Genomic DNA, 24,693 nt, shown 5'->3' on the forward strand with positions numbered 1-24,693 from the left:
TTTCGGCCATCACTCCCTGGGATTAAAGGCGTGTGTCACCATGCCTGGCTATTTACAGTGTGGCTTTAAACTCACAGAGATCGGATGGATCTCGGCCTCTGGAATGCTAGGATTAAAGGCATGTGTGCCACCATTTTCTGGCCTCTATATCTAGTGGCTGTCCTGTTCTCTGACCCCAGATAAGTTTATTAGGGTACACAATATTTTGGGGAACACTATCACCACACTCAAGTGGGATTGCAGTGCTGAGGCACCACAGACTGCAGAGTAGTGCTGTATCCCATCACTAGTTACACGTGGGGCCCGGGGGGAGAGTGGAGTCTGTGCCTTGGAGACTGGGTGGTCCTTTGACCGTCCCGCTCTTGCTCCTTTCATCTCTCACTGGCAGCTCCATTTCCAACCAGAGTTCAGAGGACAAAGGGTTCCATTGGTGTCCTCAGTGGACTGCCTCTGCCTCCCAAGTGCTAAGATTATAGAAATGTGCCACCATAGCATCTAGTTTTTGTACCCCCCCCAAGCTTGAGTTGAGGTTTCATATATATAAATCATATACGTAAATTATATTATATATTATATATAATTTACGTATATGATCTATATATGTATAATTTATGTATATGATATATATATATAATTTATGTATATAATTTATATATATATGCCCGTGGGGGCAGCATCCCGGTCCTGAACAATGAATATCAGTGATCTCCCTCGCCTCCTTATGGCACTGTCACCCCACCCCCAACATGCAGCCTCAGTCTCTGTGAGTTCATCTGAGCGTTGCTCCTGTTGATAGGTCTTTCTTAATGTCCTCCTTCCCCTCTGGCTCTTCCACTCTTTCCACCCCCTCTTCTGAGGGGTCCCTGAGCTCCGAGGGGAGGGACTTGATGGAGACATCCCATTTAGGGCTGAGTGTTCCCAGGTCTGTCACTCTGTGTAATGCCCGGCTGTGGGTCTCTGTGTTTGTTCATCTGCTGCAGGAGGAAGCTGCTCTGATGGTGGCAGAGCAAGGCACTGATCTATGAGTGTAGCAGAATGCCATTAGGAGTCACTTGATCACTTCATTTCCCCCCTTTTTAGGCCAGTAGGATTTGGTTTCCCCCTAGTCCCTGGGTTATCTAGTCCTAAGTGTTTGGTCACCCAAGCAGTGTTTGGTATGGATTACGTCTCGTGGAGTGGGACGGAGTCAAATAAGTTGATTCTTCCCACAAGCTTTGTATCACCATTACCCTAGCATCTCTTGCAGGCAGACATTGTAGATAAAGGACTTGTGACTGGCTTTGTGTTTGTTCTCTTTTGATAGTGTGCAGAGTACCTTCCTGTACCAAAGATGCTGGGACACAGGGTGAAGGTTCTCTGTAGACACCAGCTCGGCTTCTCCATAGTCAGTATATGGGTTGTGTTCCGCAATGGGGACTTGTCAGTTTGTGGAGAGCAACCTATAGTTTTGACAATAGCCTAGGTTGTTTGGAGATTCCCATGGGGCCCCTTTGGCCAACAACTCAATTCGATGTCACCCAGTCCTGGTCCTGGAAACTTCTTTGCATGAAAAAAGATGGCCAGTTGGGAATCTGTCTCCCCCATTATTGCCCCATTTATATTGCCTTCATATATGTGTCTGTTTTAAGAGTTTCTACTATAGAGGTTTCCATACCACCCCTCAAATGCCCTTTTAGTTGTCTTAGTCTTTAGTTTTAGTTGTCTCTTCATATTCCCTCCCACAACCCTTCTCCCTTCCCCTCCCTGCTTGATCCTCCTATTCCATCTCCCTCTTCCATCCATATCTATCAGATTGTATTTCCCTTTCTTAACAAGATGTATCTGTTCCCTCCAGTCTCTTATCTATACCTATCCTCTGTGGTTCTATGGATTATAGCTTGGTTATCATTGGCTTAACAGCTAATATCCACATATAAACAACTACATACCATGCTTATCTTTCTTGGTCTGGGATACTTCACTCAGGGTGACTTTTTTTTCTACTTCTATCCATTTGCCTATAAATTTCATGATGTCATTTTTTTTTCAATAACTGAGTAATACTCCATTGTGTAAATGTACCACATTTTCTTTATACATTCTTCTGGTTGAGGGACATCTAGGCTGTTTCTACTTTCTGGCTATTATGAATAGAGCAGCAATGAACATTGTTGAGCAAGTGTCTCTAGTACAATATAACATCCTATACTCAAGAGTGGTATAGCTGAATCTTGAGATAGATTGACTCTCATCTTCCTGAGGAACCACCACACTGATTCCCATAGTGGCTGTACAAGTTTGCACTCCCACCAACAATGGATGAGTGTTCCTTGCTGTGGGATGATCTGTATGTCAAATTACTCTGATTGGTCAATAAATAAAACACTGATTGGCCAATGGCTAGGCAGGAAGTATAGGCGGGACTAACAGAGAGGAGAATTGAGAGAACAGGAAGGTGGAGGGAGACACTGCCAGCTGCCGCCATGACAAGCACCATGTGAAGACGCCGGTAAGCCACAAGCCACATGGCAAGGTATAGATTTATAGAAATGGATTAATTTAAGTTATAGAAACAGTTAGCAAGAAGCCTGCCATGGCCATACAGTTTGTAAGCAATATAAGTCTCTGTGTTGACTTGGTTGGGTCTGAGCGGCTGTGGGACTGGTAGGTGACAGAAATTTGTCCTGACCGTGGGCAAGGCAGGAAAATTCTAGTTACAGTTCCTCTTACTCCACATCCTTGCCAGCTTGAGCTGTCATTTCCTTGATTGATCTTGGCCATTCTGACAGGTGTAAAAAGGAATCTCAAAGTAGTTCTGATTTGCATTTCCCTAGTGACCGAGCATGTTGAACATTTCTTTTAGTGTTTCTCAGTCACTTGAGTTCCTTATATTGAGAATGCTCTGTTTAGATCTGTACCCCATTTTTAAAATGGGTTGTTGTCTTGTTTGTAGCAGGAATCTTAAATGTTCTTATTAATAAAATCAAACCCAAGGCCAGTTATTGGGGTCAATGCTGGAAGATCAGAGAGACAGAACAAGCCACAGCTATCTCACCTTGCCAGTTCCTCAGCTGGTCCTGTTTGCTCAGACTGGAAGCCTCTGAGTCCTCATCCAGAATGAATCTCAGCTGAACTGTGTTGCTCCAAAGCCTGAAAGCTTAACCAGCCAAAATGCTTAACCAGCCAAAAAGCCTCTAGTTTCTGGTCCTCACGCCTTATATATCTTTCTGCTGTCTACCACCACTCCCTGGGATTAAAGGCTGGCTTTCTGGGATTAAAGGTGTGTGTCACCATGCTTGGCTATTTCCAATGTGGCCTTGAATTCACAGAGATCCAGAGGGATTTCTGTCTCTGGAATGCTAGGATTAAAGGCGTGTGCTATCACTGACTAACTAGTGGCTGGTCTGTTCTCTGACCCCAGGTAAGTTTATTAAGGTACACAATATTTTGGTGACACAATACCACCACACTTGTTATCTAGTTTCTTGAGCTCTTTATATATTTTGGATATCAGTCGTCTATAGACTGTGTAGTTGGTGAACATCTCCCAATCTGTAGGCTTCTTCTTTGTCTGAATGATGGTGTTCTTTGCTGTGCGGCATCTCAGTTTCATAAGGTCCCATTTATTGATTGTGCTAACGGTGTTCTGTTCAGAAAGTTTTCCTATGTTAGTGAATTCAAGGCTATTGCCCACTTTCTTTTCTATCTACTTCAGTGTATCTGTCTGGTTTTTGTTGAGGTCTTGGATCCATTTGGGTTTTGTTCAGGGTGATAAGTATGGATTCATTTGGATTCTTCTACATGCAGCCATCCAGTTTGACCAGCACCATGTGTTAAAGATGATGTCTTTTTTCCAGTGTGTATTTCTGGCTTCTTATCAAAGGTCAGGTGTCCATAGGTATGTGGATATATATCTGGTTCTTTGATTTGATTCCTTTGATCAATTTGTCTGTTTTTATGCCAATACCATGCAGTTTTTATTATTGCAGTTTTGTAGCAAAACTTGAAATTAGGGATGGTGATATTTCCATCAGTTCTTTGATTATTCGGGATTGTTTTAGCTATCCTGGTATTTTTCTGTGTTTCCACATGAAGCTGAAAATTGTCCTTTCAAAACTTGTGAAGAATTATGTTGTTATTTTGATGGGGATTGCATTCGATCTGTAGATTACTTTTGGTAGGATGGCCATTTTTAGTTACCCCTGCTGACCCTCGAGCATGGGCACTCTTTCCATCTTCTGATATCCTCTTCAGTTTCTTTTGTCAGTGACTTGAAGTTCTTATCATACAGGTCTTTCACATGCTTGGTTAGAATTACCCAGACAGTTTATATTATTTGAGGCTATTGTGAAAGGTCTTGTTTCCCTGATCTCTTTCTCAGTCCATTTGTCATTTGTCTATAGGAAGGCTACTGATTTTTGTGAGTTTATTTTGTATACAGCTACTTTGCTGAAAGTGTTTATCAGCTATAGGAGTTTCCCAGTGGAATTTTTAGGGTTGCTTATGTATACTATTATATATCATCTGCAAGTAATGATACTTTGACTCCTTTCTTTCCAATTTGTATCCTTTTGAATCCTTCAGTGGTCTTATTGCTCTAGCTAGAATTTCAGTACTATATAGAATTTCAGTACTATATAGAATTTCAGTACTATAATGAATAGATATGGGGAGAGTGGACAGCCTTTGTCTTGTTCCTGATTTTAGTGGAGTTGCTTTGAGTTTCTTCTCTCCATTTAATTTGATGTTGGCTGTTGGCTTGCTGTAAACTGCTTTTATTACATTGAGATATGTCCCTTGTATCCCTGATCTCTCCAAGACTTTTATCGTGAAGGGGTGTTGGATTTTGTCAAAGGCCTTTTCTGCATCTAATGAGATGATCACGTGGTTTTGCTTTCAGTTTTATATGGTGGATTACATTTATCGATATAACTATGTTGATCTATCCCTGCTTCTCTAGCATGACAATCATGATGAGTGATCTTTTTGATGTGTTCTTGGATTTGGTTTGCAAGTATTTTATTGAATATTTTTACATATATGTTCATAGGGAAATTTGGTCTGTAATTCCCTTTCTTTCTTGGGTCTTTAAGCGGTTAGGGTTCAGGGTAAGTGTGGCCTATAAAATGAAATGGGCAGTGCCCCTTCTGCTTTTATTTTGTGAAATAATCTGAGGAGTATTGGCATTAACTCTTTGAGAGTCTGATCGAATTCTGCTCTAAAACCATATGGCTCTGGGCTTTTTTGGTTGGAGACTTTTAATGACTGCTTTTATCTCACTAGGGGTAAAATAGGTCTGTTTGTTTATCTGATCTTAATTTAACTTTGGTAAATGGTATGTGTCAGGAAAATTATCCATTTCTTTTAGATTTTCCAATTTGGTGGAGTACAGGTTTTTAAACTATGTCCTAATGCTTCTCTGAATTTTCTCAGTGTCTGTTGTTATGTCCATTTTAATTTGAATATTCTTTCTCTGACTTTTAGTTTGGATAAGGGTTTGTCAATCTTAATGACTTTTTCTGAGAACCTACTCTGTTTTATTGAATTTTTGTATTGTTTTTGTTGTTGTTGTCTGTTTCTATTTTACTGACTTTAGTCCTGAGTTTGATCATTTCTTGCCATCTACTCCTTTTGGTTGTGATTTTTTTCTTTTTGTTCTAGAGCTTTCAGGTGTGCAGTTGAGTTGCTAGTGTGAGACCACTCCGGTTGTTTTATGTAGACACTTGGAGCTGTGAACTCGTCTCTTAGCCTGTTTTCATTGTGTTCCACAAGTTCGAGTATGTTGTGCGTCCATTTTCATTCGATTCTAGAAAGTCTTATTTTCCTTAATTTCTGTCCTGACCTGGTGGTCACTCAGTAGAGAGTTGTTCGTTTCTATGAGTGTGTAAGCTTTCTGTTGTTGATAGCCAGTTGTTTTTTTTAAGATTATTGAATGTCTCTGATGTATTTTTTTAAGTTTATTCTATTGTCTTTTACGTCATGCATCTTGATCCCATTTGTTTCCCCATCTCTTTGCATCTGCCCTCCACCCCTGCATCTCTCCCCGAATAAAACAAAATTTAAGAGAAAAAAGGAAAAATTAAAAAAGGAAAAAAATAAAAAATCTCATCATGGAAGCTGCGATGTGACGCAGTGAGTCATGATGCACGTGAAGATATTTTAACCCGGGGTGAATCAGATAGAATCTTGTATCTGTTGAGACTTGCTTTGTGTCTGAGTATGTGGTCAATTTTGGATAAAGTTCCATGAGGTGCTAAGAAGAAGGTGTATTCTTTGGTGTTGGGTTGAACTTCTCTGTAGATATCTGTTCGGTCCTTTTGGTTTATAATTTCAATTAGCTCCAGTATTCTCTGTTTAGTTTTGTGTAGATGACCAGGCTGTTGGTGAGGGGGGTACTGAAGTCTCCCGTTCCCATTGTGTGAGGGTCGATATGTGATTGAAGCTGTTGGAGGTTTACAAACTTGGGTTCATGGCATAGATGTTAAGAACTGCAGTTTGCCTACTTGCTTCCCTGACTGGAGTGGCCTGTGTCTCAGGCTTCTTTCTTATTAAACACAAGACCAACGGCCCAGGGATGGCACCACCCGCAGTGCCCCCCCCATCAATCACTAATTAAGAAAATGCCCTAAGCCAGATCTAATGGTGACATTTTCTGAATTGAGGTTCCCTCCTTTCAGAGAACTCGAGCTTGTGTCAAGTTGACATGAAACCACCCAGCACACACACACAAACCATCAGCACAGTCCCACAGTCCCGAAGTCCAGGTCTGTTACTCCCCAGTGTCCGTTTTTAACCTTCCTAGAAGAGCCAGTGCTGGCCACAGTCTTCTAGCCAACTTGCCTGTGCAAGAGTAGTATAGAGCCTTTCTGGCACACCCGTACACTGAAGGGCCCAGAACACTCATGGCCTAGGCTATGTGCCTGGACTGTACCTAGCAAACCCCAGACTTCAAGGAGCGTGGGTCCTTCCTGTGCCAGCTCTACAGGGGCATATGCAGGCCCAGCTACGTTAGCTGCTAGAGGACCCCTGGCCATGGGGGCCAACACCTGAAGCTGGTTTTTCCTCTTTGCATCGGTGTGAGGGAATCTTGGTTCCGGTCAATTCTTGTAGTTTCCTTAGTTACTCCAAGACACAGTGTATGGGACTGGGAGGGAGCTCAGACTCGGGCTCCCCAGGTTAGGCTGCAGATGCTGCTTAGGTAAGAAATACTTTATAGCTCCCTGGTTGGTGTTTTCATGGTGTATCTTTCTATTCTACTTGTAACCTAGTTGCTTTTAAAACTTCAGTTTCTTGATTGACAGTTTCATACAAACGTGGAGTGTATTCTGTTACTCACACTGTTCCCTCTTCTGTACCACTACAGTCACCCCCACCCGCCCCCGCCCCTTAGCCCATGTTTATGCCTCTTTGTTTTGTGACCCAGTGGTTTTAACCGGGCCGTTTGTGTGACTGCACATTTGAAACTGTCCACTGGAGCCTGGTGGGCCCGCCACTGAGAACACAACTGAAGACAGTGGCTGCCCCAGAGAGGTAGGCCTGGGACCCTCCACGGCCGTGATTGGCTGTGGACAGGCACAGTCAGCTGCCACTGGCAGCGTTTCACAGCCCTTCTCCCTGTCTCCCCTCTGACACATTCTTCCTCTTCCCTCTTCCAAAACGTTTTCTGAGCCCTAGAGGGTAGTGGTCTAGATGTCCTGTTTAGGGATGCGCCCTCAGGTCTACCCTGTTTCTGCTCATGAAGACATCACATTACACATCTGTTTTATAAACATGCATTACACACAGTCTTTGAGCAGGGATCCATTCTTACAACTAATCACTTTCTTCAGACTTTTCCTCTCTGCCCTTCAATATCTTTTCAGACCATATTTGATCTTTTAAAAATAACATCTGGAGAATTTCCATTTCAATTGCTTTACTTACTGCTTATAGGATTTCTAATTTTATATAGTTTTCCATTTTAAGGTGAATTAGTTTATGGTTTTTCTTCATATTCTAGTTTTCTGTTTATTGCCATCATATCTGAAGTCTCAGTGTAGTTGCTGTATGTAGCTCTGGGTGTGTAGCTGTCAGGGCTGCTCACTGGGCCTCTGTCCCTGCTCCTTTTTCCTGAATAGAGTCTCATGCTCTTGTCTCCTGATCGGCATGTCTTCTAATTCTTTTTATTGAAAATTTGGAAATTTTAAGTAATAAATATAATAATCTCCTTAAAGTCTGTTGTGTCCTATTTCTTCACTTTTAAATGAACTATATATTAAAGTATCATCATAACTATATAAATTTTGACACTTGGAAAGCCTATTCTAATTCTGGGATATTTGTAGACTTTAAACACACATACATGTTTTTAAAAAGATCACCCTGCTGTTTTGTAATGGCTAATGAATAGTTAAAATGCTTTTCTGGATGTGGTGTGTGTCTCTAATCCCAGCTCAGGAGACTGAGTCAGGGGTCAAAAGTTGGAGACCAGCCTGGGCTATGTAGTAAAGCTGAGACCAACCTCAGCTTCAAAGCAAAACCAGCCAATGGCAAAACCTTTGATTTTCTTTTTTAAAATTGTAGCTTGTTCTGTCGGTTGAAGCCTCGAGAGAAGATTATTCCTAAATGGCATGAAAAACCCTACGAGTGGAACCAGGTATGTGGAGCTGGATGCCTGGAGGAGCAGCCTGCTGTTGGAGTACGGGAAAGATAACTGGGTGGGCATGGGCGCAGAGCAGGACAGCAGGAGTCTCCAGGCAGAGTAGACAGTCGCTGCTGAGTGCCCTCCTCTACGTAACCTTTGGAGGAGGCAGGCCCAAGCTTGTCAAGCAGGGCCCATTAAGTTGGCACAGTAATGGGAAGCAATTGAAAGCAGAGTTGTATTTGAAAGTTAGTGTGCTTTAGAAAACGTTGTTTTAAATAAGTCACTGCTCCCGCATATACAGAGCGTGTGGGAGATTTCTCAGTAAAGGTTACCTATTACCCTATTATTAAACATCAGTTTAAAAATGTTGGATTAGGAGCCGGGCGGTGGTGGCGCACGCCTTTAATCCCAGCACTCGGGAGGCAGAGCCAGGTGGATCTCTGTGAGTTCGAGGCCAGCCTGGGCTACCAAGTGAGTTCCAGGAAAGGCGCAAAGCTACACAGAGAAACCCTGTCTCGAAAAACCAAAAAAAAAAAAAAAAAAAAAAAAAGTTGGATTAGGGCCAGCAAAATGGTTTAGCTTGATGATCTTGGAGCCATATGGTGGAAGGAGAGAACCAACTGTCCCAGGTCGTCCTCTGACCCCACCCATGTGCTGTGGCACATGCACGCATACCTGCACATTTGCATGCACATGTACACACAGGTAAATGAAATTGAAAACCCTCATGTTGCCTAAAATGGATGATCAGATATATAGTGTGAATTATGAAAGTGGAGGAACATCTGCAAATGGTTTTGTAAAGTGGAAAAAACACTTTTCTGTCTTCCATGTCCACGTCTAGGTGTACATCATTTTATGAATTTGGTGTCTAGACAGGTCTCATCCGGAGTCTGACTTGGTCCTCTTCTCTGCCCACCCAGGTGGATCCAAAGCTGGTCATGGAGCAGGCTGACCGGGAAGACAGCCGTGGGAAGAACACTTTCCTGTACCAGCTTCACAGGCCTCTCGTGCTCAGCCCCTGACTAGCTGGTGCCCAGGCACCCTGTGGGCAGTGGCAGAGGTCTGCTCGAGGTCACCCATGCACCTGTCTCCTGTTCCTGCCACACTCCAGGGGCGCTTTTCCATCTCACCTCCTTTGCTCAGAGTGGAGAGTGGTGTTTCTGTTTGGGTGGGAAAAATTGGAAAGTCTAGTCTTTTCTAGAAATGGGGTCATGCTATGTTAAATACTTAAGAAAAAGTTCGGAAAGAAGATTTTGTTTTGAAAAAAGCTGTATTCTGCTTTAAATGTTTGAGGGTAAATGTAAGTAGCCAGTCCCAGGAGACAAGGTTCTAGAATGTGCTTGTGTGTCTGTCCTGTCACAGGCTTAGCCTGGGGTGCAGGAGAGAGCCGGACTGACGGCTTACCATGGGGCACACATGGACCCGCCCCACCCCCAAATATGTGTCTGTGTTTGTGTTTAAAAACCATGTGGCATTTTCTGATTTTTTTTTTCTCATGAAAAATATGTGGTTTTGGTATAACTTCAGTTTTGTATATTTAGGACTTGTAGTTAAGCCTCTTAGAGACGTGACCTGGCCGCTGGCATATCTGGTGAAACAATAAAGGCATTAGACACTCACTGTTTCTGTTTCTGATAGTGTTTGGTCAGAGGACAATATTATTATCTTAGTCAGTGTCCTGTTGCCGTGAAGAGACACCACGACCGTGGCAACTCTAATAAGAAAAAGCATTTAACTGGGGCTGGCTTACAGTCAGAGGCTGAGTCCACCGTCATCACAGTGGGGACCATGGCAGCAGGCACGGCAGGCATGGTGCTGGAGAAGGAGCTGAGAAAGAGCAGCATCTTGACCCACAGGCAGAGACAGAGACTGGGCCTAGGGTGGGCTTTTGAAACCCCAGAGCCCACCCCCAGTGATCTGTAGACGAATTTCTAAACAGTCTTACTAAATAAAAAAACATGGAGCCAAATATAGGGGTGAAAGCCTTAGAGATCAGGGAACAAGAATAGCCACCAGCTAACCTCACCTCTCCAGCTCTGCAGCTCCCAAAAGTGAGTTACTTCCTGTCTACCCACGCCTTTATTGCCTTGCTGTTCTGCCCTCTCATTGGCTCTTAGTCCAGCTACCTCACTTCCTTGTCATTGCCTGTCTGTACAGACCTCCAGGTCTCTATGGTTGGTACTGGTATTAAAGGTGTATGTCACCACACTTGGCTCTGTTCCCTAGTGTGACCTGAACACACAGAGACCCTGCCTGCCAAGTGATTGGATTAAGGGCGTGTGCTACCACTGCCTGACTTTTGTGTTAATGTCTTGCTATTTCCTCTGATCTCCAGGAAAACTTTATTTGTTAACATATAAATAAAATACCACCACATTTCAGCACAAATAAAATATAACCACATTTCCCTTTTTTTTTTTTTTTTGGTTTTTTCGAGACAGGGTTTCTCTGTGTAGCTTTGCGCCTTTTCCTGGAACTCACTTGGTAGCCCAGGCTGGCCTCGAACTCACAGAGATCCGCCTGGCTCTGCCTCCCGAGTGCTGGGATTAAAGGCGTGCACCACCACCACCCGGCAATTCCCCTTTTTTGTCTAATAAAAATAAAAATAATAAAGAATAACTAATATAAGAAAAACTATATACAATAAGTATAATAACTATATACAATATATACAAGCAATACATCAGCAGTGTCTAGTCCATTTGTATTTGACAAATTCAGAGAAAATATTCTATTATCTATTCTATTTTGATGAGTCCAAAATGTACCTAATTCACTTTCTATCCTAACTTGTATTACCAACAGAAAACTATCTTATTATGCCTTTCAAATTTATACACTTTACACTTCCTTAGTGAATTTCTTTTCTGAAATTTCTTAACAAGGAAAACTGTAACTACAACTATCTAATCTTCAACTCCCTCAGAGACCCAAGAAGGAAATAATATTACCTAGTAAAACAAGAAGTGCAAACAAACGGCTTCCAAAAAAATGTTGACAGAACGGCCAGCTACCTGGACAGTCACCCAAGGTTTCTCCACAACATTGGGGCATCATCTTCAGCCTATAGGCTTAGCGTATCTGACAGACTCATTTGTGAAGTAGGATGTACACAAGGCCCACAGCTCAACCTCACATTCGGTTCGAGTATTCCATGTACCAGATAAACCTGAATTCCACCAGTGTACTGTCATAATGTAGGATTTTAAATTCTGGAAATTGCTGGTGTTTTTGGAATTCAGCTGCCTATTCTCAGTTTGTGGATGGCTCCATCTCAGCATCCCATTCTTCTCCATATCCCATTCTTCTTGGCGTGTGGGTTGCTTCATCTCCTTTATTAAGTCTACCATTGAGAGGTTAGACTCTATCAGCCTAGTTACTCTTTCAAGAATGACTGTTTCAGCTGCTGTTCCACTGCACACCAGAAGCCATCAGTCCACTGTCTGTTCAGCTGCCTTCGAAGAAAGGGGCACTGTACCTTTTCCAGATTGCAAAGCCACTTCAGCGATGGTGCCATATTGCCCAGGCCTCAGAGGACACCTGTTGCCAAAGCCGCAACCACACTTGTCTTGGCAAGGATCAGTAGTCCTTTGTTGTGTGTCCTGTTTGTCCATTTTGGATAGCCTCCTGTCAGCAGTCGATGAGAGGGCACTTTGTTGCCCAGTGGCTAACTTTTGCCACAATGGAAGTTAACTCCATATGCAGTTTCTTCAAATGCCCATATCTTCTCTGAAGTAGATTGGTGCTGCCAGGAGCCGACATGTCTCATAGTCATAAAAAAAGAAAAGAAAAGAAAAAATTCTAAGTTATTAAAACATTTCTTTTCTTCCCCCCCCCCGGAAAAACCAGGGCCTTGTGCTTGCTAGGTAAGCATTCTACCACTGAGCTAAATTCCCTAGCCCCTTAAAATATTTTAAATGCCATATTCTGTAGATCTCTGAAGGGTTTGAAGATGACCTGTCTAAAATATATCTCTACTTGACCTTGAAAACATACCTAATATGACTACAAGTTTGATTGTAATGTCTACCTACTAACTTTCATTTCTTTATATCCTAATAGTTGATAATAACATTCAAGGATTAGCAAATTGCATTAAATTGTTAAATGAACTATATAGGTACAATATCCTGAACAAGATTAGAAATATACGCATAGCATTTTCTAACAATATCTATCTCAATATATATATAATTTGTACACAATATATAAAAATCCAATCCAATGTAAAGTATTTAAAACTTGTCGTTTTTTAAAGGTAGATTAAATAATCTACCTTTTAATCTACATCATATCTATATACTCTTTTCAGAGTATATTCAATAATCTACCCTTTATTCTATCATTAATACACTTCCTACAAGGACTTACCTCCTAACCCTCTAATCTTTCCCAAATAGTACCACTCCCTGGTGACTAAGCATTCAAATATATGAGCCTATGGAGGACATTCTTATTCAAACCACCACAATTATGTATTCTGAAAGATTTTAGTTTATAAAGCTGGTGAAGAGATCATAGATATCTTTAAAAACCTAACTCTTGAAGGATGCAAGTGTACATTAGAAGCATCTATTGATGGTGTGTAAATCTAATTTATCAATAAAAACCAGGAGTCAGATATTGGGGTAAAAACCTGAAAAATTAGAGAAATGGGAGTAGCCACAGTCACTTCCTACCAAAAGGGCCAAGATCCTGTCTCAGCCCCACCTTATCACTTCCTGTCCCTCTCTCTACAGTCCTCCAAACCTCTATGGTTAACTGTGGCTAGCTCTGCCCTCTGATCTCCAGGCAAGCTTTATTTGTTAGAACATAAACAAAATATCACACATTTCCCCCTTTTTGTCTAAATAAAAAGCAAAGGATTTAACTAACATAGAAAAACTATATACAATAAGTACAATAACTATATACAAATATATACAGGCAATAATTACATTAACAATGTCTAGTCCATATCATTTGACAAATTCAGAGAAAATACTCCATCATCTATCCTATCTCGGTGAGTCCAAAGTGTTGTACCTAATTCACTTTCTATCCTAACTTGCATTACCAACTCAAAACTATCTTTTTATGTCTCTCAACCTTACACACTTTACACCTCCTTTGTGAGTTTCTTTTCTGAATTTGTTAACAAGGAAAACTATAACTGTCTGGTCTTCAGCTCCATCAGAGACCCGAGAAAGGATATAATATTATCTGAGTAAACAGGAAGTGCAGAGCAAACAACTAAGAAGTGACAGAAACAGCTGGCTGCCTGGACAGTCGCCCATGGTTCCTCTGTAATGTTGGGGCCTCCATCTTCAGCCTGCAGGCCTGGAATATCTGACAGACTTTTCTGTGAAGCAGGATTTTTGAAGGACTGTCCCATCTTGTCTTGGCAAGGTTCTGCAGTCACTTTTTTGTGTGTCCTGCTTGTCCAACTTGAACAGCATACTGTCAGCAGTCAAGACAAGGGCAGTTTCTTGTCTAGTGGCTAACTTTTGCCACAAAGAATGTAAATTCCATATGGAGTTTCTTCAATACCCATCATCTTCTCTGAGTAGATTGGTGCTGCCAGGAGCAGACATGTCTCATTGTCATAAAAAATGAACCTTATGTTATAACATCTTAAATGCCATATTCTGTAGGTCACTGAAGTGTTTGAAGACCATCTGTCTAGCTAAAATATATCTCTGTTTGATATTGAAAACATATCTAACATGACTACAAGTTTGATTGTAATAGGTAACTAACTACTAACCTGCATTTCATTGTTATCCTAAATAGTTTGTAATAATAATAACTTTCAAGGACTAGAAATTTACCTTACATTGTTAAATGCGCTGTATAGGTACAATACCTTGAACAAGAGTAGAAACGTATGTACAGCATGGTCTAAGAAAAATAACCTTAAATTTGTATCATTATACAAAAATCCATATCAATGTAAAATATTTAAGACCTAGTAGTTGCTTTTTTGGTTTAAAAGCAGATTCAATCATCTACCCTTTTATCCTACTTCTATCACACCCCCCGCCTTTTCTTTTCAGAGTGAGATCCCCGAATCTAATCTTCTTTGTTCAGCTTTTTTCCTGACCATTACCAATAACAACTTGTGACCAACCTCCCTAAACAATGGCAAATGTTCATAACTTACTTAATGGCCAAAAATTGCCCACCCCACCTCTTGGGAATGTGGGTGTTGTGTTCTTAAAATTACTTCCTACTGTTCAGGAGTGATGACATTTCTAAGGGACCCTGAAAAAAAGTTGGGATAATTGTCCATTCTCTGTAATGGGAAAGTGCAGGGCTTATCTCATGTCCTGGTTAAGAGTAGTCTGTGAGGCTGGACTATCTCAGCTAGCCACCTTGAAATTGTCCTGAACAGTTTGTAGTCCAAAGCCAATCTTTAGGTGATGTGTGTCGGCTTAGTGGTGAGACCAGAGTGCAGGTGGAATCGTCGTTGTGGGTCCCATCCTCCTTTTGGAGACTTCAGAGGTCACTGTTGGGCATGGTCGTGGTTCACTGCAGAAAACTTAAACATTTTAAATGTCATATGCAGCAGATCTCAAGGAGGTTAAAGGACCATAATTTGTTATATATATATATATCCAGAGTACAAAAATTTAATTCCTAGTTTCCTGATAGAGACTCAAACCCAAAATCATGTACAGTAAGCTAGATGAAGCCTTTTTCTAGACATTAGTACTCTATATGACCATTAATATCATGTGGGAGCCCACAACTGACTCAGTTTCCCAGTTTGAATCTGAAGTCTGTTCTGAGTCAATAGAGTTCAGGCTTGCTTGCTCCAGGACTGTGAGAAAGTCCTGATTAGCCCATAGGTAGGAACACACTAGCTAGACACAGGCTGCTGATGCCAGCCAGAGGTACATCGGGATAGAAAATGAAACTGCCTGCTCCTTGACACAAGGCAGGACAGAGCGTGGTTGATGCCTGTGCTGTGTATTGCTCTACCTCTGTCCTTCAGAACTGTATATAAGCTGGCTGTGAGATAAACTCGGGGCTGTCCAGCATTGACCGGCAGACCTCTCGACTCTTTTCTGTCTTCTTCATTGTCTTTTCAGTCCACACACATCTACCCAGCTACCCAGCTGACTGTCAGCAGGCTCTGACAATATCATGACAAAATGTTTATATTATATATATAATAAATTTGGAGATAATATTTATACCTTAAGGAAAGTTTTAAAGAGCCAAAACCAAAGGATTATGAGATTAGTGGCAATAGAATAGTCCCCTTAATTTTGTTTTTTCTTCTGTCCCATATCAGGTGGCTCTTCTGACATGAGACAGAGATTTTGATGTGAATCTAATCTTATCAATAAAAACCAGGAGTCAGATATTGGGGTAAAAACTTGAAAGATCAGAGAAGCAGGAGAACAGCCACCAATGACTTCCTACCTGTTCCCATTCCTCTGACCAAAAGGGCTGAGATCCTGTCTCAGCCCCGCCTTCCCACTTCCTGTCCCTCTCTCTCCAGTCCTCCAGATCTCCATGGTTAACTAGTGGCTGGCTCCACCCTTGGACTCCAAGCAAGCTTTATTTGTCAAAACACACAATTATCACACAACATATACCTATTTTCTGTGACACAAAAGAAAAACAAGTTGAAAGAACCAGCTGTGGCAGTCCACGCTGTAATTATAGCACTTGAACTGAGGCAGAAGGCGTGAGGGAGTTCAAGGACAGCCTTAGCAAGTTCTTGCCTAAGAACAAAAAGCCAAAATCAATCCACCAGCCTGCCAAGAACTACTCATGGAGGTGAGCAGCTGGGGGAATGCTGGCGTTCAGCTGTGCAGGGAGACGAGGAAAAGGTCTGATAGTGTAACAGGATGGTGAGATCGTGTGGCCTGGTGCCAGCTGCACCGCCGAGAACGGAGGGGAGGAGAACTAGAGCTCAGCCAGCATGGGGTCCAGAAGTAGTCTGCGCAGACCTGGAGCCCGCAGAGTGCTCGTCAGGACCATCCTTACTTCCCAGCACACACTAGCAGTGATGGTGGCCTGCTGCCTGCCTTGGAAGTCAAGGTATTTTCCTGTCTCCAGGGAACCTACAGCAAGTATCTGAGCCAGCGGTTCTGCCCTGAGAAACAGTTCCAGGAGAGGCGGAAAGAAAGCCTTGAGAACTTCATGCAGTAGAAGCCAGCCTGGAACACAGTAAATGAAACTGCTTCCCAGTGAAGAGGTCAACTTGGGAGGTTCAGTGTAGATGGTCACAACTCTGTGGCCGTCACACAGTGAGCCAGAGACTGTCCTGAGCTGCGGGACTGGTGTCAGCCCTGCCTGGGGTGTGCAGTGCTCACACCTGAGCAAGCCTGGCGGGAATGACCAGCACACTAACTTACACGGGTGAGCAGGCCCCCTGCGAAGTCGGGACCGCTCTCGGCTCCAGGCACTCATGGCCCTAACAAGCGCCACCAAGCAGAAAGGGCAGAGTGAATAAGCTGTGACCTGTGTCCACCCCAGCTACTGTGTAGCTCGAATGGTCACACGAAGAAGACCTGGTGACCTGTCAGCCTCCTCGGCAAGGAAACTTTAAAATTAAGACCCTTTCGGTGATGCCTGTTTTGTTGGTATGTGTGTATAATTTATTTTCCCCTTTACTATTTTTTACATTGTTCTGCATACGTGTGCCACAGTGCACCTGTGGAGGTCAGCTCCTTCCACCATGTGGGCTCCGGGACTGGAACTCGGGATGTCGGGCTTGGCAGCAAGTGCCTTTACCCACTGAGCAGTCTCTCTAGCCTCCATTTTCCTCTGTCCTAATACTTTTCCATTCCCCTTTTTCTTCTCTGTAACTGAGTCTTCCTCACTTTCCCTGCTTTACAATTTTCTACTTGTATTAACATTTCAGTTCATCCAGCTACTTTTGCCCCTTTTCTTTTGTTACATTGTGGTGGTTGTATTTGGTGGCTAGTGTATTTATAGATCTGGTTTTCTTAGGTATCATGGTTGTTGCTACTGTTTTCTTCCTGAGAAGAGCTGGGAGCAAGCCTTGGGCTCAGGTGTTTTGGAGGCATGCTTTGCCTCTGAGCTCACTTTCTGACAGGTGGAGAGAAACTGCAGAGCCATAACCTGGTCCCATTCAAACATTGGTACTTCCACTTGAAGAATAATGGAGATGAAAGCAGCCATCTCACAGCCTGTTCCCAACAAGGCCTGGTCAGGGGTCTGAAGTCCTGCTTCTCATCATTCACCCTCATTGCAACAGTATACTTGTGGTCTCTGACCCTAGACAGACCTTAGCATGCATAAGTTGCTTACACACCCTTTCAGACCACACATTGCTGACAAGACTAGAAGAGTAGCCATACATAGATGGTATGCTCCATAAATCTAACACCTAGAACCCACCTGTATGAATTTTCAAAGGTTCTCCACTTTGTGAGACCTATGGAGACCTATGGAGACACTATAGAGGTCCTGACATGGTATAATTGTACCACAACCTAACCACAGTCACAGAAGCCATAGAGAAATCACAGTTAGATGAGTGCACCCTCAAGAGAAGATGGCTCCCCAAGAAGGCCTTTCCATAACATTGAGGGAGATTGTCATCCTGGACATGCACAGATCTCAACATAAAAACAGGTATGGAAAAAGGCAACATTAATCCTTTGAACATTCATAATTCTCTAGTATGTGATTGCAAAGGTATCAATGTGAAATGCTGGACAAGATTTCAGAAGAAAGATTTTATTTATTTTTGAAGATAATAAAAGTAGCTAAATGAACCAGGCAGTGGTGGCACATGTCTTTAATCCCAGCACTTGGGATTAAATCCCAGCAGAGGGAGGTGGATGTCTGTGAGTTCAAGGCCAGCCTAGTCTATAAAGCTGCAGGAAGGTAAGGCTCAAACCCTTTGCCAAAGCATGCACATAACATACTTCTTATGAAGCAACCAGGAGTCTGCTTGAGGGCCTAGCATCAGGCACTGTCAGAGGTCCTGAGTGTGCCCAACCGATGAAGGGCGACCATGCAACATCAGTGGATCAGGCACTGTCAGAGGTCCTGAGTGTGCCCAACCGATGAAGGGCAACCATGCAACATCAGTGGATCAGGCACTGTCAGAGGTCCTGAGTGTGCCCAACTGATGAAGGGCAACCATGCAACATCAGTGGATCAGGCGCTGTCAGAGGTCCTGATGGTGCCTAGCCAATGAGGGGCGACCACGGAATGTCACCAGGTTGGGACACAGCCTGGGTGCTGGGAGGAGGGTATATAAGGCTTTCCCTGTTATTGAGTAAATGAGTCTGCTGTTTGCCTTTCACCTGACTCCTGGTGTCTGTGTCATTGACACCACACCTTCTCACCCCTCCCCCGAGGGTGCTGTTGGGACCCACCAACACAAAGCTAATTCCAGGACAGCCATGTCTGTTACACAGACAAATCCTGTCTCAAAAAATCAAAGAAGAAAACAGCTAAATGAATTAGGAAGTGCAGGATATGAGAGAGCAATTAAAAGACTCTGGAAAAAGAGTCAAGCAAATGCTTGAACATGAAAAGCTCAATCAGTGAGAAGCCTGTGGAAAGCCTTACCAACAGACCAGAGCAAACAGAAGGATGGATGTCAAGGCTTGAAGAAAAAGCTGATGGAACCTCAACATTCAGATTATAATAAGAATGAACAGCATGCATGACCCTTGACATCACTGCATGTCATAGGAAGACGAAGCATGCATAGGATAGGAGGGACGAGGAGCTATAGGCTTGAAGGAGTTAGAAAACCATTTGGTAAAACAATAGAAAATCTCCTAGATGTGGGGAAGATGTAGACATCTAGGTAACGGGGCATTTAGAACCTCAAATAGACGTGGCAAGAAAAAAAATACATCATAGTTAAACTTTCAAAAATATAAAAGAATACTTAGAAATACAAGAGAAATACTGAGTTGCATATAAAGGCAAACCCAGTGGAATAGCAACAGGTTTCTTAACAGAAACTGCAAAGATTGGAAAAGCATGGAGCAATGTATTTTAAGCCCTGAAAACCACACATAGGCTACTGTATCCAGTAAGGCTGTCCTTAGAGATCAAAGGATAAATAAAGACCTTCCAAAAAAAATATAAACCAGTGGAATTCATAGTCACTAATCCAGCATTACAACAGAAATTAAAGAAATTTTACACCTAGAAGAGAGAGCAAGGTAACTATAATCATGAGAATATAAGAAAACCACTCAGAAGAGTAGGCAAGCGTGGATTAGGAAACCACTAACTCAGTAACCTATCAGACCTCTGTGGTGAATAAAGGAGACAGAAACAGATGACTGAAAGTAGCCGTAGGTAGTAAAATGTCAGGATGCACCTTAACCCCAATGTGAATGTTCTGAATTCTCCACTTAAAAGATAACAGAACCAATAATGTGCTATTTAGAAGCCGCTCACTGTCAAGTGGATGAGATGGCTCCGGGTGCCGTGGGGGTGTAAGAGTACTTGGCCTTGTAAACCTGACAACCTGAGTTTAATCCCTGGAACCTATGATAGAGGGAGAAAACTGACTCCTGAAAGTTGTCCTCTGACCTCCACATGGGCCACGATATGTATGCAACTTCACTCACATGTCACACACACAAAATAAGGGTTTTAAAAGAAACCTCACTGTTGAAGCCAAAGACAGACTGAAAGTGGAAAGGTATAAAATGATACCAAGCAAATAGAATTTGAAAGCAAGCACTCATATCCTGTAGACATAAAGGAAATTAGAAGAGACAAAAGTCACATAATGATAAGCAATCATCCACCAAGAATGCACAACAGGTGTAAATATATTTGCACTGAACCTCTGCTTTGTTGAATCTTGTTCTCAAACTACTAGCCATAAAGGGAGAGATGGCCCCAAACAGTAACAGCGGTGACTTTACTAGCCCATGCTCACTAATAATGTTATCCACACAATAACATTTCAGAGGTCAGGGTTATACTGTAGCCGTCTACAGACTGTTCCATCTAAGAGGTACAGAATATGCATTCTTTTCATCATGTCATAGACATTTTTCCAATGATATAAAGCTAGCATTTAACAACAACAAATCAGAAGTTTCTTGCTGTCATGGGGCTGGAAAGATGACTCAGTGGTTAAGAGCATGCGCTGTTCCTGCAGATGGCCAGGGTTTGGTTTCCAGCACCCACACTGGATAGCTCACAACCAACTGTAACTGTAGCTCCAGGGCATCTGACATCTTGTGGACATTCCCCCTACAGACACACATTAGTTAAAAAAAAATCTAAAGTTTTTTTTATCTTACCAGATCTAATGGGATTAAGTTGGAAATCAACAGAAAGAGAACCTACAAAATTATACAAATAGGTGGAGATTGAATAGTATTCAATTCAGTATTTTGAAAACAGTATGTCATTGAAGAAATTGGGTATGGAGTTGAAAAATTACTAAAATCAAATGAAAATGGAAACATAATATTCCAGAAACCTGTGGGATGCAGCAAAATTAGTACTAAGAGGAAAGATTATAATTTTGCAAGCCTACATTTAAAAAATAAATCTTGGGGGACTGGAAACATAGCTCAGTGTAAAGGCTCTGGCTACCAAGTCTGATGAGCTGAGCTCAGTTCCCAGGATCCACAAGGGGAGAACTCCTGCTAGTTGTCCCTTCATCCTCCACATGTGTTCCATGGCACGTTGTGTACACACACACACACACACACACACACACACACACACACACACGTAACAAAAATCCAGGGGCTGGAGAGATCGCTCAAGTAGTTAGCATTGGTTGCAAAGGACCTTGGTTTGGTTCTCAACATCCTCATGGTAGCTCACAACTGTCTATAACCCCAGTTCCAGAGGATCTGATGCCCTCTTCTGGACTCTGAGTACCAGGCACAAAAGTGGTGCACATACATACATGTAGGCAAAATACTCATACACGTACATCTTTTCTAAAAGGATAAAATTGGAAATGAGAGGACATCACAACAGGTACTATTGAAATCCAGATGAATATTACAGAACATTTTGAAAAATTCTTTTCAGCAAACTGAAAAATGTAGAAGAAATACAAATTTCTAGACACATAAGACCTACCCAAACCTAAGCAGATCGCTAACAAGCCATGAGTTTGAAGCAGTGTAGGGAATGGGTGAAGTTGTGTGACTGTGTGTTATTAACGTGGGCACAGCCATGTCCAGGACTCCAATGCCTAAGACCCATGGGATGGTGAAGCTCAGAGAAATGGCAAAGCCTTCCCCAGGTCCAACTGTGAGAGACCTTTGGCTATTAACCATAGCTTCCTCTGGATCTTTATAGCTGGAGGATGCGCCCCCATAGAGACTGCCCACTGAGACTAGCTGACCCTTGGCCCTGTGTACAGCGCGCTATCAGAGCTAGCACAGCCTGCCTGAGCTGTCCTGGGTCCATGCTGTACAGGATATGGCAAACCAGTATTAAAGTCTCCAGCAAAATCTGGGCTTCACTGGTGAAGCTCACACCAAGTGTGAAGAGCTAATCCCAGTACTCCTCAGATTTTTTTTTTTTCTGTAAAATTCAAGGGAAGAACAGAGTCAGGAAAGGAAAACCTATTCCTGTGTTCAGATGATTCTATTTGAAAGACTCCACCAAGATACTTAGAACTAATGAGTTTAGCAAAAGAGCAGTGTACAACATACAATGATAGCTTTTCAGATCAGTTTTCAGCCTGGGGAGAAAAAAATGGAATGAAAAACCCTATCCACAATAGCCTGAAGACAAAAAGCAAAAGACCAAAAAAAACCTAGGCCTCTAATCCCAGCATTCAGGAATCTGAGGACAAGGGGATCCTGAGATCGAGGCTAGCCTGGCCTACACAGGGAGATACTCAAATAAAAAATACCCACCAAAAATAAAACCTTAGGGATACACCTCATCTTTATCTTAATGAAAATTATAAAAATATTGACTAAAACTATAGGCACAAGGAGATGGAAAGATGTCCACCTCCCATGTTCATGGGTTAAGAAAATAAAAATTGTTAACCAATTTTTATATTACCAAAAATTACTAGATTGGATGCAATCCCCATCAATATACCAAAAGCATTTACAGAACTAAGAAAAACATAAAATTCACTTGGAAGCACAGAAGACTCCTAATAACCAAGCAAGAAGAAGCAGTGCTGGAGGTATGTCATCATACGGTTTTAAAATAAACCACGGAGGCATAGTTAACAAAACAGAATGGCATTGACATAATATAGACACACAGACCAGCGGAAGAAAACAGAGGCCTCAGAAACCCATCCTCTTTCGTCACTCGAGTTTTGACAAGGATTCCAGAAAATACATAATGGAGAAAAGATCACTTTTTTAATAACCGTGGCTGGGAACACTGAACATCCACACAAAAAGATGGAAAATACTTGTCTCTCACCTGCACATAGATCAAGTGGGTTAAAGACGTTAAAGGAAGCCCTGGAATTGAGAGAACTAGAGGAAACATTCCAAGATAATGTTGTAGACGGGCTGATGAGGATCCCACACTTGAGGACGTAAGAGCGGGAACTGACTGAGAGCGCCGTCTAGCAAAGGACAGGGAGCCCTGATAACAGCTATTTACCTGACAGCCAATATGCAGAATATACAAAGAACTCAGTGAGAAAAATAGCCTAACATATGGCCTAAGGGCCTGGAGAGACAAAAAGGGAAATACAAATGATCCCCCACTACATAAAAATGTCCATCTCTTGGCATCAGCCAAGAATGCTCTGAAGCAGGATATGCTATGTGTGTTAGAATTCCTAGCCACTCTCCCAGCCACATGACCGTGCATGCGCTGTCCAGTAGCCAGGCAGTAGCCATCCTAGGGCCTTATGTCTACGTAATCCATCCACTGCGTGATCATGTAATCTATGCGAATGCATGGTGTAGCTACATAAACCCATATGCGCATGTGCAGGGGAAGGGGGGACCCTATAAAAGTGGGTTCCACCTATTCCTCTCTCTCTTCCTGCAAGGTCATTTCATGGGGCTATGCACACCCTTTCTAGTCCCTTCCCTTAATAAACTCTTATAGTGGGTTTTGTTGTACCTTGTGGCTTCTCTTGCATGGTAAACAGTGCCGCTTAATAAATAACAATGTGTACAAACTGATCCCATGGACACTCCATGATGTGGTTAAGGGGAAGGTTTTTATTGTAGGTGTGAGAAAGAGAACAGCCAGAGGCATCTGGCAGAGTCCAGAGCAGAGAGAGAGAACAGTAGACTGAACATGGCCCTCAGACTGGACCTGGCCACGAGAGAAGCAGGAGAGATTTATAAAGGGAGACGAAGAAAGTGAGCATTGCCAAAATAGGGTTATAAGGAGAATGAATAGCTGGGAGGGAGCAGGAAGCTCCTGAGCTAGAAAAGTTCAGGGTAGGAGAGGAGGTGAGAAGGGCTGGAAGCTAACGTGAACTCAGAACCGTGTGGCATCTGCTTGTGATTCTGAGGGAGCCTGGAGGGCAGCATGCGCTTCGGTGTGCGAACAGAAACCACAGGTAGCTGTGTGTCCCTCTGCCAGTGAGAAGGGAAATGGCTCCTTTTGGTGGAGAGGAAGTGGCCTCACAAGTTCCCAAGGCATGCTGGCTTTTGTCTAACCACCAGAATTCATGGAAATGGAGTTTCAGACTTCAGGACCTGATGCTGCGTAACTCCAGCCCGTGGAAGAGTGAGGGGGGAGGAAAGCAATCGAGGCCTCCCAGGTCTACACAGTGAGACCCTTACAGGCATGGTGGTCACTCCTGGAAGCCCGGCGCATGAGAGGCTGAGGCAGGAGGGTTGCCGCAAGTTCAAGGCTAGCCTGGGCTACAGAGTGAAATCCTACCTCCAACAAAAATCATAAAACCAAACCACTACACTGAGATTCCATCTCTATCCAGACTAGCTTTTTTTTTTTTTTTTTTAATGGTGGTGAGGTTATTGGGGAAAAGGAACCCTTATATACTATTAGGAATGTGAAGTAGTAAGACCACTATGAAAACAGATGAACATTCCTCAAAAAGCTGAATGTTGAACTGTTGAACGACCCAGTATTACCTCCCGGGCATATCCCTGAAGGAACTAACTCCACACTCCACAGCACAGAGAGAGCTGCTCTTGTTTATGGTG

General features: G+C 42.7%; 1 protein-coding gene across 9 annotated transcripts in view; it reads left to right on the top strand.

Moving 5' to 3' along the window:
- Positions 1 to 10,224, top strand: part of Tdrd9 (tudor domain containing 9) — a 108,814-nt gene extending 98,590 nt beyond the window's left edge. For 7 of the 9 annotated variants that reach the window (XR_006063669.2, XR_013044556.1, XM_006987990.4 and 4 more), the window contains 2 exons: positions 8,542 to 8,614; positions 9,526 to 10,224. Coding sequence is in view for 5 of the 9 variants with exons in the window: in XM_006987990.4 (XP_006988052.1) it covers positions 8,542 to 8,614; positions 9,526 to 9,627 (175 nt within the window). In the remaining 4 variants the exon portion in view is untranslated. The remainder of the gene's footprint in view (positions 1 to 8,541; positions 8,615 to 9,525) is intronic. The other 2 variants (XR_013044555.1, XR_013044554.1) reach the window with 1 other exon arrangement.
- Positions 10,225 to 24,693: the final 14,469 nt, after the last annotated feature.

The sequence above is a fragment of the Peromyscus maniculatus genome, chromosome 14 (genome assembly GCF_049852395.1).
Source record: "Peromyscus maniculatus bairdii isolate BWxNUB_F1_BW_parent chromosome 14, HU_Pman_BW_mat_3.1, whole genome shotgun sequence".
In the NCBI taxonomy this organism is placed as follows: domain Eukaryota; kingdom Metazoa; phylum Chordata; class Mammalia; order Rodentia; family Cricetidae; genus Peromyscus; species Peromyscus maniculatus.